Below are 12,462 nucleotides of genomic sequence, written 5' to 3' on the forward strand. Positions count from 1 at the left end.
GTTCCTGTGGCACTAGAACTGATTTATGACTTCCTTGAGGAATTCAGCTCATGTTTCAATGCACACAGCTCTGATAGACTCTTTGATTTGTCTGATTTGACTCATTTCTGCTACATATATCCCCCTTTCGATCGGCGAGGTGTTTAGGTGAAGACATCGTCGATCGCTGGAGAAACAAAGGCAGAAGAAGCAGACAAACACAGCAAACAGCAAGACAACACCTCCATGACAGTTACTGTACTGGTGCAGGCATCAGGCTATTTAGGTACACGTGGTTAAGTTCAATTAGTCAATGTAGTTTAGCACACTGAGGATAGTTTAGATCGTCTTGGAAATTGTTTTTATTTTGATTCATCAATCAAATTTGTGGTTAACTTTGTTTGGTTCTTCTAGGTTGTCTTACTTTACATGTTTACCATTAGTTTTCTAGTAATTTCATTTTCAATTCAATGAATTGACCTATCATGCATGGAGCTCTCTGGCTTCCATTCAGTTTAGAGTGGCTGGCGGATATTAGGTGTTGCGAGTCAATCCTAATATCAGACCTTCGACCCTCGCAGGGTGTCTAGGCATTTCACCTACTCAGGAAAGAGGGGAAGGAGAAGGATAGGTAAAAGAAGAACAAAACAAAACAAGGCTGCTGTGGGTTTTCCTAGCATGTGTTACAACTACTATTGAGCTAGGATGTCAGGTGCAGCTAGTGTGTCGTGAACCTTAACTTAGTGTCAGGTGTTCTACCTATTGTGAGGATGGCTGCACGTTTCTTCATGGTGGGTATGTGTAACTTTGTTACGCTAAAAGTTGGATATTCTACCTGTGGGAAGAATATGTTTGTTGAATGTGTTATCAGTAGATGTGTTTACCTCTGGGTGTAGGTAATGTTGTGTGTGTTACTGGTGTAGTGCATATGTGGTCAGATCTGTTCAAGTCTGTGTTGTCTCCCCCTTTTTCTAGCATGTCACTGAAGACTGGCTCTCTGCATCCTTGGCTTGGATGAGGGCGTGTCCATGGTCTAATGAGGGGTCAGTCCAGCAAGGCAGGAAGTTCTTTAGCACGCCGTCGGAGGCAGTTTGGCATGGCTGTGTGAAGCTGAGTTGCAAAACTTGTCTCCTATGTTGCATTCTTCTTGTGATGCCTTCTGGCTGTAGCAGACTTTCTGACCTTCTGTGCTCTGGTGGTTGCTGTTGCACAGACAGGGAATGTGGTACTTGGAGTTGGAGTTCATTTGACAGTTTGTTAGTGACTGAGGTGATGTCCTTTAGGACCTCAGATTTTTCATCAACAGTTGGCCGTGAAAGACTTGTTCATTCTGGGTTGTTGTTGAACAGGTGCTTGTCATCTCTGATGCGGTGCACCAGGTGATCACCGGCCTTCCGTTCTGTCGCTGGTCACAGCGAGCATGACTCAACTTTGTGGTCACCTGCATGTAAATTGTCTTGAAGGAACTCTCTTAGTTGTTCCATGACTTGTTCCGTGTCTTCTAATGGTAAGCGGTCATGTTCTTGTGCATACTCAGCACTGTGCATGTCTGAGTGGTGCTGAGGTGGGTTTTCTTGTCGCTTACCCACACGAGTTGCTCTTGGATGAGTCAGGTGATTACCTTTGGATATCTGGTTAGGTTTCCAGATGTTATCCTTTTGGTTTCTTGAGAAGCGTGGCTGGTCCCATGGATTTTTCCAGCAGTTGGGCTGAAAGCGGTCGTGGATATGGGCGTCACGTTCTCTGTGCTCTTGATGGAAGACTCTGGTGTTGTGATGCCACTGGGTGTCGTCCAGTGCAAGGCTTGAGTCTTTGTTGACAGAGTTCAAGAGTGTGGATGTTTTGTTACCTTTCTTTGAGGCCAACTTCTGCTTGTTATAGGCCTTCTGTGTTAGGTCACGCAACTGTTGGATGGTCATGGAGTTCGGACAGGCCATGACACCTAGATGGTGACTGACTCCAGGGTGCAGATTCTTTAGGAAGAGGGTTTTGAAGTTCACATCCTCTTCAAGGTCAGAGTTGTTGTGTGCACCAAAGTAGGATTGTCGGAGTCGGTTGTAGTAAGCTTGTGGAGTCTCTTGACGACCTTGTTTGGTTTCCAAGGCAGTTAACAGTCCATGTTCAGACTCTGGGTCTGTAAACTCTTTAATCAGGACCTCACGAAGTCGCTGGTAGTTTGACTTGGTTTGACTGGGCTGTCGATCTAGAAAGTTTCGTACCTCGGAACTGGACGTGGCTCTAAGGAGGTATAACCAGTCTCTGTCAGTCACATGAGGTCTCACTTCCAGGTGAAATTCGATATCTCGCAGATAAGCTTGGATGTCGGGGCTCTCTGTGGAGTTCGGGTTGAACCTGCTGATGTTTTTAGACAGCTTGTTGAGGTCTTTGATGGTCATCCCGTGTGCAGCTTCAAGGCCTTGGACGGGAGGTTTTCTTTCGTTGGCAGGAAAGGGTTGTGTGGCGAAGGCAGGTGAGGTTTTGGGTTGTGGCCCTTCGCTCCTTTCGTCACATGCCAGTTCTTGGACGTGGGACTCTGCTCTGCTCAGCAGTGATGAGGCTAAGAGATGTTTCTCTTTTCTTGGCTCTAGTTTGTGCTTGTAAGCATTTTGGAGTTCTTTTCTGACCATGTAGAGCTCATCGTTGGTATCATCTAGTTGTTGGGTCAGATTGTCCATTTCAGTTCTGTACCTTTCAAGGTGGTCTTTCAAAGCACTGATTTCAGAATTCTTGTTTCTGATGTCTAGCTTGGCTTTCTCTAGTAGCTGTTCGGCATACTGGAGTCTGTTTACCAGGTCTTTCTGAGCAGCCGTTGCATGTCGCTGGTCGAGCTGAGCTGCTGCCAGGGCTGCTAGGAGCTTCATAACTTGTTCTGTTGTATCCTGCTCCCTCTCGCTGGGTGCTTTGAGTTGATTTTGAACTTTCACTTCCAGCTTGTCTATGCGACGTTGAGCACCTGTCAGCTCCTCTTGAAGGTGGGTGATGTGCTTGTCGCTCAGTTTCAGCTGGGTTGTGAAGGCATAGCTTAGTGAGCTCGTGATCTTGACTAGCTCCTCGTGGTTGTTGTTCTGGCTTAAATCTTGTGTCAGGAATCTTCTCAGGATTAGGATTATTATTAAAAATAATAACAGTTCAAATGTCTTTGGAGTGAGGCTGTCTGTTATGCCTCTCAGCCAAATGTTCACATCTTCCCCATGGGCAATGGGGTCTGCAGTCTGCGGCATGTTGGCACGCTGGGGAGAAGAGAGACTGACACAGATCTGTGTGGAGTAAAAGCCTATGTGTGGTGGGACAACTAAGTGTTGTATCAGTGATTGTGAACCACTAGTGAAATGTGGTGATGACTGTGTTGGTCTCAGGGTGTCTAAGTAGACTAGAGATGCGAAGACTTTGTCACTCTAATGAGGAAGAGGAAAAGAGAGACAGAGGTGAAAAACAAATTCAAATGACAAGCAAAATTTCTGTTTTTCAAATGAGGAAAATTATTTTTTCCAATTAAATGTTATCAAAAACGTAAATAATATTATTATATTTCTTGTTTTGGACAAAAGAATACAATAATAATTCTGATATCTCTTTTCTTAGTCTGACAGGATTGACACCGTACACCTTTCAGTTGGACCGCTCACCAGGGAGTCAGCGAAGGCGACAGTTGCTCAACACGTATCTCTATTAAATTGATCTCAACGATGGATGAGATGCTAAAACTTGGAATGCGTTTCCAAATGTAGGGAGGTTAGGAAGAACAAATGAGAGGATGATTACAATCAAATTCATAAGGATGATTCGTCGTCTTTGGCACGATTGTGTATTTACTTCACTTAGAATTGATTGATGGTTCTTACATGTCCTACAAATGTAAAAAGAGAAGAGGAAAGTAAAGGAGAGAGAGGACGGAGATGGTAAGTCTCAGAAGCGGTTACCTCAACTACAAGGAGAGCGTTGTGTTAGTTGCTGCACAACTAATCAAACAAAATAAACTTTAAATGAAAGAGAGTTGTCTTTCTAATTTATTTGAACTCGTAGTGAGGGATAACAATGTCTCCTTTTAGGGCTCAGGTTTGTCGTTCCCAGGCTAGGATACACAAAGTAAAGAAATGGTAAGAAAAAGTAAAATTAAAAAAATTAATAAATGGGCAAAATATGCAAAAATGAAATAAAAAAAAAAGGAAATCAATAAGTAAAACAATAGTGGTTAAGTGTATAACCAAAATAGGAAGAGGGGTAAAACGCATTCAAATAATTAAAGGTCTGAATAGCATATATTCAGATGGGTAATAAATAAATTAGGAAGAATAAGTTTACTTAAACTTCCAAAGTTCAAGGCTTATTCATTCCTAAAATAATAAGACCCAAAAGAGAATACTAGAAATAAAAGATCATATGAAATGATCTGAGAGGGAAATTTTAAATGATTCAAAATAAATTTAATGTTTCAATTAAATTTCAATTTGACAATTAATAATTGTGAGTCAGTATTTCCCTTTCTAGTAAAATGAAAATAAGTGGTCTAGTGAGAAAACAGAGCGATAAAAAGAAAGAGACTAACAAGTGTTAGTTAAGATGTTGAAAATGGTTAAATCACGTCAGCGTTGCCCAAACACACATTATTCTACCACTGGATGGTAATGCTAACGGCTAACCTTTGAGGCTAGTGGCTTTAGTATAGACTTCAATGTAAATGCAATGGTTTCGTTAGCTTAGCGACACCGCAGAGTTTGTGTGAGTTTTTTTCTTTTACTGTCTATGGCTGCGCGTGCACAGTTCAGAGTTGCTCCGGAAGTACGTTAGGCTTCCGGGTCACGGTCGTCACTATGGCAACCAAAACACATTCTAGTGGATCAGCACATGAATCGTTGCATTGTTGCAAATACAGTTAAGCATGTTACATGAAATGTCGGCTCATTTCAACACTGTACAAATAACAACACCGCCTTTCAGTTGGTTTTGCGATGTGGCACTTAAACTCTCAGTTTGTATAGAGTTAAATTTATCTTAATTCAAATAGCAGCTTCCTGCTGTAGTTGTTATATCAATCTCAGCAATTTGATTCTCTGTGCCAGTTTTTCTGGACACAAACATAAAAGTTTTCCTTCGCTGTTGGTACACAGTTAAAATTTACTTGATCAAGCTTTTAAAACACTCCCATTCAAATTACTCTCGGACACACGCAGTGTTACGCGAGATTGCATTCACTTTGTGAACGGATACAAATGGGCAAACATTGTTCTCTAATGTTTAACGTTAACTTAGGGGAGTCGAATATCAAATTTGATTCGGCAGTGGAACACGCACTGGCAATCAAACTATATGAAATATGAATACGGGGACTTTGATAAATAGATTGAGGAACCCGCTCAAAACTATTCTTTATTCACCGATTTATATCCCTTTTGAAACACTAACAGTTTAGCTCCGTTCAGCAAACAGTGACTGAGATAGCGTTTGAGACACTGGAACACGCAGTGAAATCAAATCAGCTATAAAACAAGGCATTACACAAATGAGGAACACGCTCAATTTCTACCTTATTGTACGATCTCAGATGTTTACTTTTAAGTTCACTTACTGCTGTTAACAAAGGGGAGACGGACTCGAGTTAAAGTCTCCTCTAGCTCCTTTCATTCAAGCGGGAGGGCGCGCGCTGCTTACGTCACACTCTCAAACACACACGTCTCGCAAGCTTCTCATCATTCATTCATTTAGCAAAATCAAAGATTAAATAACTTGGTTTATGCTCACAATTTAGATTAAACTGCCCGCATTCTCCACCATAATAAATGTAAGGGAAACAGGTCAATTTAGCTCAAAGGGAATCATTTAAGATTTTAAAGGGAATTTGAACAGAATCACTGTTTCACGGCTGTTCACGGAGACGCGCCTGCGGTTCAGTGAACGAGCCGTTTAACATCAAATCTGCGCTGGATACTAATATCCAAACTATAGTGAAAACACTATCAATTAGCACAGTAACAAGATCGGCAGTTTAAGACATTAACTTGTAAGCACAAAACACAAGATACTTCTCTTTTCAATATGAATAAGGCTTTATTAGATAAATCTAAGACATATAAACTAATCTAACACATAAACGCACGCACACACACATTCACACAAGTTGCAGGAAGGTCGAAAGTTAGGGAAAGATGAGTTTAAGAGAATGGAAATATGGAATCCCAAGTTAACAGCAATACGTTAAATTGCATAAACATGAACAACCATCAATCACGTAATTAGCGCTCGCATTGAGTTCCTCAATGAGGTTAAAATTATATTAGATACACCAGTAAAGGTCACAGTCTGGAGGTAAAGTTACTTGCATCTCCTGTGAAGAAGGAGCCTCGGTGAAAGGGCTATCCCGAGGTCGTTGATTGGTTGGAAGTTCAGTCTCTGAAGTGACGTCTTGGGAAGCCCGTGGTTGTTGGGCGTTGGCTGAAAGTGCAGAGTCGTGTTCGCTGGTTGAAGTTGAATGGACGTTACAAAACTTAACTCAGAACACGAAACTCTCAAACGGAAAAGAAAAGAAATAAAGTTTGACGAGACTAGGTTGTGTTCCTTCTCATAGTAGCAGCAGGCAGGCACGCTGGAACCGCGCTCAAAGAACAATGATGACTACCGCATGGCTAGATGCTACAAGCTAAAGCTGGGTAGCAAAGCTACAAGCTAAAAGCTAAGAGCAGGCATGACTGATAGCACGAGCAATGCTAGAACTAAAAGCCGACATGGCTAATAGCAGCAGCTAGACTAGAACTAAAAGCAGACTAAAAGCAAGGCATGACTAAAAGCAAGGCATGACTAAAAGCAAGGCTAAAAGCAAAATTACATCGTGTCCAAAGTATTTAAAACTTCCTGTTGGCCACCCCTCAAATGTTGCCTTGACCAATCAGATATGTTCTTGAGTCTTGGGTATCATAAATCATTTGTTTATCTTACCAAGCATGTGGTTCTTGCCTCACAGGGTCTAATTTTGGACATGATTCCTATAACATGATTATGATATATTTTACAAATAAATGATTGTCAGGACAATATCAAGCAAGAAAATGCGATTATTTGAATACTAGACATGACTAGGTATCCTATAGTTATCAAAAGACATACACAATAAGTGATTATACATGATAGTCAAATGTTTGGGTTACACGTAAATGAATATGGAGTTAAGCAATGGAATGATTCATTCATAAGTCTTTTTTGAGTTCATTCTGGTCCATATATAATGTATAAAAAGGGTTTCTTTGCCATTCTCTGGCAAAGGACTTTTCTGTGAAGACAAAGGTTTAAAGCCCTTCCCCCTTAGGAATTTCAGTCTGGTTTCACTGGCTGGGGGGAGAAGTCAATGCAAGTATTTAACTTGATCTCCTGGGTTTACATGTGATGTCCAGCGTTGCATTCCAATCACGAACAATAAATTTGACAATCTCTTCTTCGAATTAAAATTGTCAATAATTGTTCTATTGGTGTTAATGTTGAAAGCTGTTGTGTGAACAAGTTGGTTGGTTGGTTATCTTGCTTGGTTCCTGTGGCACTAGAACTGATTTATGACTTCCTTGAGGAATTCAGCTCATGTTTCAATGCACACAGCTCTGATAGACTCTTTGATTTGTCTGATTTGACTCATTTCTGCTACAGGAGCATAAGAAAGTTCTATCAAAAACATAAAAAAAATAAATAATAATAAAAAAATTTAAATCATGAAAAATGTTAGATGTGTGACTTAAAGCCCATGCTGAAGAGTTGGCAAGAGCAAACATGTATGATGGCCCGCAGACGTATAATTTCAAACCTGCCAGACGTGAGAGGGCAAATGAGGAATTGCCAAGAAGTGAAGTCCCTCAAAACCAGTTAAATGCATGGTCCGAGGAGAATGAGTGGAGAGTTGGTGAAGTGTCCTGGTGAGTTGCTATCTTTTAGCAAAGCAGCAATGAGCACTGGAGCTAGTCTACGAGCAGCAGTGCACAATAATGACACATATATTTATTTTTACTGTCACTGAGTAGCATCGAGTGAAAAATGAAAGTTTTCTTTATATTTGATGGCAGTGATCATGACGTTAGTTCAGATAAGTACCGGTAACCTTTGTCTTTGTCATCTAGAAATAGAAGGCATCATGCTAGCTATATGGGTGTTTCTAAGCGTTTATCTCTTCCTCCGGTGAAAAAGTTATTGCAAACGTAGCCACGTGTGTGTCGCTGTGTTTGGCAGGTGCTTGTGTGGGTGCTGTCCCATGGAAACTGCGTTGGAAAGCTTGTGCTGTAGGGAAGTGAGTGCGTTTTGGTCGCTGTTGGTCGATATCTATCTATCCATCTATCTGGATCTATGAATTTATCTATTTATCTATAATTATGCTTTCTGAATACTCTCATCTACTACTCATCTCTCTAGTCACTCTCAATGCTCTCAAAGCGGGCTTTGGTAAATTCTCTCCCCAATGTGACATAATGCAGTGCATTTTGGGGGAAAGGAGAATCGTTGCAAACCGCTGTAAGATAATACCTACTTTTTTGTATTATATTCCGTTTTGTGATACTCAACAGCATAAAATACAATGGATAACAGTGTAAAGGTTTATTACCAACAAGCAAATTGCACAAATTTGTTGAAAATTAACCCTGTAACACGGCCTTTAAAACACTATTAAACTATTAAACAGAAGCTGTCATTTGATCAAGCTTGGATGGTTAAACTACAGGATCTTACTAAGGTACAATAAGGTACAGTATGAAGTGTAAGATGATGTACCTATCTCACTGCCGGCTCTGGTGGAGAGGGCCGGCATGGTGACTGCCAAATCTGCTTCCTTTCAACTTCACGAAGTTAACAAAAAATCCAGCAGCGCTGTGTCTGGCCGACTCGACCCCTGTTAATCCTTGGTTATGTCATTGGCAAATCTACAAAAGATAACAAAAGGCATGATATTATTAAAATATAATAAAAGATTATATTAAAAGTACAGAGGTTCTCATTTAAGCATGTATATTCAAATAAAAGGTTTTACAGTAGGTAAAACAGGATAAGCCCTTCAAACTGAACTAATTTGTAATATCTGTAATATCTAATGGTTCAAAGTTGGAAGATGTGAGGCAAAGGAACAGGAAAAGCAGCAAAGAAACAGATTGAAAGACATACGTTAGTCCCAAACATTTCTAAAATCAATTCCAATTTCTGCTTTTTCCGTCTAGGGCCTGTGCCTGCCCGGATCCATGCTGCAGCACCGAAAGCACCTGAAACCTTTATGTCACCCCAAAGACCCGTAACCAGTGGCCCGAAAAAACAACAACTGAAAAACAGAGATGGAAAGAGGAAGGTGGGGGCACCATACTTGCTCTGCCTCTATATAGATCACACAGTATCAGGTTTGTGGAACAAGATTCCGTATGGAGAATCAAAAATAAATGAAAAGATATTTAAAAAAAAAAACACCTTATTGCAATGAAAGGTATGCTTGAGATTCAATCATATGCTGCTATGTGATAATCACAAAGCACACTGCTGCCATCTAGTGGTGACAATGTGGCTAATTATAATTTACAGCCATAAGGTAGAGCTGCAATTTGAACCAAAAAGGACACAAGGGGGAAGATGAGCAAAGAGACTTGTTTCAGAGGTAAAATGATTTAACACACTTAAAAAAATACACAGACATTCATAAACCTCTCCAGATAATTGGAAAGAATACCATAGAGATCAGATGCTACACACATTGCAAGCCCCCGCAAGATCAGAGAGAGTTCAGAGAGACAATACACAATAGCTTTAGGTCAGTTTGATACATATCCCTCTCTGTTGTCTGTTACATTATCCTCCACTCATTATTTCCTCTGCTGACCCTTTTTTTGTCTCTCGGTCTCCCTGTAGTCTTGTAACTGCTGCCTGAAACTGGCTCATGGCAGTAGTGTTATTAAAGGCATGACGTATCATTGGTGTGCACATGCTGTTTTAAGAGCACATGCGTCCCACTATTCCAGTGTGCGCAAGTGTGTTTGTAAATTTCAGGCCAGGAAATTTACCAGGATGAGGGAACTCGCTACAACAATGTAGGAACTGTAAACCAAATTGTTTACATCTTGCAGTTGTCCTAAAACAGTAAGTATTTTAATGTTTACAGATTGGCCCTAAACCCAAAACAGCACCCCTTTTCTGAGTTACAGATTTAGTTTTTCTTTGTCCAACAACATGATGCCAAAAATTCTGTTGATTGAGCTTAATTTGAACCCAGAGGATTAATGTGTTATACACGTATGGCAAAAGAGAAATTGTAATTTTGCCTAGAAGCTACTTTTATTACTGGCATGCAGCTGTAAACCCATTCACCAGACCACGAGGGAAATGTCAGGACTTTGTGCATAAAAAAAAAAAAAAAAAAAAAAATCAGAGTAATTATTATAGGTAATTTATATGGGCTGTGATATATCTGAGCATCTTTGCTTCACAAAGAATGCGTGAATCACTAAATCAAGGGCACCAGGAGAACATTGAATCATTTGGAGGGCCTTTTAAGGATCTTATAGATCAGTAAATCATGAGAATTACAGCATTTATGTTGTACTGAATGAGCTTCTAAAGCTCTAAAGTTGACGTACTGGAAAAATGAATTACGGCAAAGAGCTACTGGAAATGTGTGTAAAGTCAGTACAATAATAAGAGCAGGTAGGGGCTAAATTCAGCGGTGCTGACTCATTGGTTGCTTTTTACCTGCTGAAATGTCATCTGAATAGAGATATATATATACACACTGTGTATATTCTGCATTTTGTGGAATGTATTTTTAGGGGACATCAATGTGTACATCTACAAAAGCATGCATCTTTAACATGGTCTTATGTTTTTCACACATAACATTTCAACCTTTCTCACCATTTGTCTCATACTTGCACTCAGCAGGTCTACTGCCATGAAGGTCATAAAGGGCTAGTAGAACTTAATCCAAAAAACAGATATACCTGTTTTATATGGAAAACTATCAAATGCTTCCTTGACTTCATACAATGAACCACTGGGGGCACAACAAATTGCCTCGTGTCACGAACGCATCATAGCTACTAAAACCTTAATAAAATGAAGTCACTTGGATAGGAGCTTATCTGTTGCTTTGTTGGGCTCAAGAGGTCAGTAGTTGGCTGAATAGATTTGCAGTTATCCCCTGTTGGAAGATCTTACACCATTTTGCTGACAACTATTGACACAAATCTAAGGTATGAGTGCATTCTGATTAAACTGTTTACAGTTGTGGTAAAAATTTAACATGCTTTGCAGTATCTGAAAAATGTTAATGATTTTACTAAAATAAAAAATGCATCATGTTATTTTTTTTAGTACTGACCCGAGTAAGATATATTTCACATGAAATACATTTCCTTCTGGAGCATCAGTGAGCATTTTGTAATAGCTGTGTATGAGTCCCTCAGTTGTCCTCAGTGTGAAAAGATGGATCTCAAAAAACACCTCAGTCATTGTTGGAAAGGGTTCAAAACCTCAAAAGATGCAGGAAAACTAAAAAATGTATGGGGCCTGAAGGATTTATCTGAACAATGTACAGTTTTACTGTTCAGGACAGACAAGAGATTCATGAACAACTATCACAATAAAATAAATAAATAAACTTTCTGTTGTGGACTATGTAAACATTTTGTGTGAAATATAGGGGTGTGCCGGTTTCAGAATTGGTGATGACGGTTATGACGTGAGTCAAATGTGACGGTTCATAACATAACCGTCCGGGGGGGTGGGGGGGGGGTGGATAGCGTGTTTCATTTGGTTTCATATTGTCTCGCCACCATGCTAGTGGATCTGCCGTAGAGTCAATTGGTTGATCTTGGAGATAGCGGGTTAACTCCGTGTCAGGGCACGCTCTGATCGGTAAAGGGGAAGATATTTCAGACCTCCGTTTAGTAAGGAGATCTGTCACAAAACTCATCATCCGCGCCAAAGTTTTTTGAGCAAATTTCAAAGCCGCACCCGCCCGCCATCCGCTGATTGTTTTGCGGTCTATGCTTTGCTGATGCGAGCCGCAAAAAAAAAAAAAAAAAAGCCATTGTCTGTTCTAGAAAGGATGCAGCAAAAATATTTAATGCTAGAGTATGAGGCATATGCCTACACTGTTAGACTTTTTATCGTATTTTTGCGGTAACTTACTGGCAGCACTATTGCCAGTAAGTTACTGTAAGTTCCCCTTTACAGTAGCTTACCTGTAAATGTGTTTTACGGTAAGATGCCCTTACCGCAATTTAATTTTACAGTAAGAAGCCCTTACTGTGATTACATTTTACAGTAAAATGCCCTTACCGCGATTTAATTTTACAGTATGATTCCCTTACTGCAATTTCATTTTACAGTATATTAGTCATTTTATTGTAATTTATTAAAAATATTTTAATATTTATATTTTACATTAATTCTATTGAATTTAACAAATTCCAAAAAAAGTGACTTGAGTCCATGTACATCAACATATTCTTTATTGTGCTTTTTTGTCAAACAAAATAT

General features: G+C 39.9%; 1 protein-coding gene across 3 annotated transcripts in view; it reads right to left on the reverse strand.

Annotated features, from left to right (window-relative positions):
• The window catches only part of LOC113056106 (MAGUK p55 subfamily member 7-like), a 123,743-nt gene that overhangs the window by 81,895 nt on the left and 29,386 nt on the right, over nt 1-12,462 (reverse strand). For all 3 annotated transcript variants that reach the window (XM_026222604.1, XM_026222603.1, XM_026222605.1), the window contains exon 2: nt 8,719-8,867. In XM_026222604.1, the coding sequence (XP_026078389.1) occupies nt 8,719-8,755 (37 nt within the window). In that variant the 5' untranslated portion in view covers nt 8,756-8,867. The remainder of the gene's footprint in view (nt 1-8,718; nt 8,868-12,462) is intronic.

This window comes from Carassius auratus, chromosome 37 (assembly GCF_003368295.1).
Source record: "Carassius auratus strain Wakin chromosome 37, ASM336829v1, whole genome shotgun sequence".
NCBI classification, from domain to species: Eukaryota; Metazoa; Chordata; class Actinopteri; order Cypriniformes; family Cyprinidae; genus Carassius; species Carassius auratus.